At 52.4% G+C, this 2,726-nt stretch overlaps 1 protein-coding gene across 1 annotated transcript; it reads right to left on the bottom strand.

The window, feature by feature from the left end:
* Positions 1 to 751: 751 nt before the first annotated feature.
* Positions 752 to 2,269, bottom strand: LOC123167403 (E3 ubiquitin-protein ligase ATL41-like). The gene has a single exon (XM_044585240.1). The coding sequence runs from the start codon at positions 2,038 to 2,040 to the stop codon at positions 1,069 to 1,071; it is 972 nt and encodes a 323-aa protein (XP_044441175.1). The 5' UTR covers positions 2,041 to 2,269; the 3' UTR covers positions 752 to 1,068.
* Between the last annotated feature and the right edge of the window lie 457 nt (positions 2,270 to 2,726).

The raw sequence follows: 2,726 nt of genomic DNA, 5'->3' as shown, positions 1-2,726 counted from the left end.
CTGCCAGGGAGCGTCAGTGGTCAAGCGTTTGCCAGCTAGACACGTGGTTTTATTTGTAACGAAAGCAGAAGAATCAGTCCCTCGTTATTGCACGCTTCCCTAACACAAACAACATATGCAAGGATCCTGGCACCTAATTGTTCACATAGTCACACTAAAATGGTAACCCCACTCAAGGGAACTTCCTGATAACGTGAGCCCCCCATGCAAAAGGCATGGGCTTTTGCATGGAGTTGGATGTGCTCCGGACTGCAGACATTCTGCCACAAGCACGCATACTCACATGGAACGTGCTTTCGGGATAAACCAGTTGGCCGGCGGCTAGCCTGCCCTTTTCCAGCAAGGACACCTTTTTAAAGCAGGACTTTGGGAGCACGCAGCGCAGCTCCACGCTGTTGCTACTTGCTACGCGTCGTGGTTAAAAAAGTTTCAGAAAATGAACTACCGGTGCCCTCTCAAAAGACGAACCGGATGACCTTTGAGCAAATGGGCTAAAGTTTATTTGAACAAAGCTTTTCTTCTTAATTAATTACTACAAGAAGGTAATGCAAGAAGATTTCTTTCCAAAGAAAATTTCAAAAGGATGGGCTGAGATGTCAGTTGCAACTGCGTCTAAAAGCGAAAGCAGCAAAATCTCATAAATACAGGTGCAAAGCTCCTTTGTTAATAGTAGTACTACAAAAGTGCAAGCACGTATCTTTCTTTCGAAGATGTCAACTAAAATTGCTTCTGGGCAAAGCTAATGCAACAAATGCAAGCAAAATGTGCAATAATCGTTTACGCTCCTGTTGTTGGAAGTACACCTCAATATCTAGCCAAGACGAAACTCGGGACAAAGAATGGTTTATGGGCATGCACTTTGGTCTTTTTTCTTTTTTTGCTGTCAAACATACTCGACACTGAATATTTACATTCTTTCAAGTGACACAAAATGCATCACCAAAAAAGAGAGTTGGATGGCAGCCGCCAAAATGGAGCAAGACGCAATGGTCTCAGCGCCATTGTTGCTTCTATTAACTGCGCACTGTGCAACTGAATTGATTGACTTTGTTCCTGCACTGCACCCACTTAATGGGTCAATTTAGACGACGACTCGCCACCGTCCTCTGCATATGTCGCCGGCGGTGACGGCGATGCCGACATGCTCGCATCTGTGCGCTCCAACACGCCAACGCACGTCGTCGTCGACTGACGGCCGAACCTCATCGGAGACGGCGATTTGGAGCGAACCACCACAACCTCCAGCATCTGGGGCGACTGTGATAGTGAGCACCGTTCGTCCACCATACCATGCGTCAGTGGCGTCCGCGACGGAGATCTTGACAGGGTATAATCGCGCGCCGTTGGTGCCGGAGACGGCGACCTGGACATGATCCTCTCCTTCGGTTCGCTCGTCGATCCGCCGATCCTCAACGGCGATCGCGCCAAGATGTCCGCCAGGATCCTCGAGGCCGTAGGCCGCTCCGGTGAGACGCCGCACCGACGCAACTGCGGCAGCGGCGGCGACAGGGCCGCCTCGCCCGGCCGCGCGCTCTCCGGCTCCGCGCGGCACACCGGGCAAGACGAGTGCGCGCGCAACCAGGTGTCGATGCAGCTGCCGTGGAAGAAGTGCCTGCACGCCGGCAGCACGCGCACCACGTCGCCGTCCTCCAGCTCCTGCAGGCACACCACGCACTCCACCGGCGTGGCCCTCCCCTTGCTGCCGCTCCTCCTCTTACCGCCGCCGCTCGTGCAGCCGCCCCAGCTGCCCTGGGGCGACGGCGTCGGCGTCGCTCGCGCTCTGTAGGTGAAGGTGGGGAGCGCGGCGATGTCCTCCAAGCTCAGCCCGGGGTGGAATGCTGGAGGCGGGCCATGGCCGGTGCCGTTGAGCTCGCGCCACTCCGACAGGAGCGACCGACCGTAGCGGACGGCCAAGTACAGCACGACGCCGACGAGGACAGCGATGATGATGTACAGCAGCGTCAGGTTGGAGCTGGTCGTGCCGGGCGCGTCCGCAGCAACGTCGTCAAAAGTGTCAGGCGATGCCGCCGGGGACGACATGGCTGCGGCCAAAAACCTCTGACCCCGACCGCTTTGAGTAGAGAGATTTCTAGGACAGGGATGTTGTGAATCAATCAACGAATCATTGGAGGTGTGGTCGTCGACGTGGGGGTTGTAGGAAGGAAACTGGCATGAATACGAATGTGCGTCGCACTCATGCGTACTTCATATACTAATAGATTTCAGTTGGGTCGCTAGCTGGATTGTGATTGAGGCTGCTAAATAATTTTAGACTTAGCTGCTGGTGGTGTCACAGCCGCTCCTTCGTTTCTTGTATTTTTTGTTTTGGGAAACGGCGTGAACATTGTGGATCCCTTTCTTTCTTCTGTTCTAGTGAAAATCGTGTTAGCTATGTTCGCCATTTTTATTGATGGTGCCAAAATGGTGATGTGGTGAGGGCTTATCCATAGTACAATACCCCTATGAGGGCTTATCCATTGTGAATCCTCTTGTTGATGAGGGCCTATCCATAGTACATTACTCCGATGACACAATCCTTTTCGAAAAACTTGATCCAGAGAAGGTTCAACACGATAAGTTGTACTCCTACATTTGAGCAACTCTTCGGTCTAAAACGGAACTTCATTAAGAGTGAGTAATTTTGTTTCGCAGGCACAAGATGTAGAGCGATGCACCGAGTTTTTCGGCTGCGAAATACGACAACTCTCTCTTTGGTACATGAGTCT

The sequence above is a fragment of the Triticum aestivum genome, chromosome 7D, assembly GCF_018294505.1.
Source record: "Triticum aestivum cultivar Chinese Spring chromosome 7D, IWGSC CS RefSeq v2.1, whole genome shotgun sequence".
Taxonomy (NCBI): Eukaryota; Viridiplantae; Streptophyta; class Magnoliopsida; order Poales; family Poaceae; genus Triticum; species Triticum aestivum.
This window is presented reverse-complemented; position numbering and strand designations above follow the sequence as displayed.

Coding starts and splice junctions, on each gene's coding strand:
- LOC123167403 (XM_044585240.1), bottom strand. CDS start 2,040: ATGTCGTCCCCGGCGGCATCGCCTGACACTTTTGACGACGTTGCTGCG.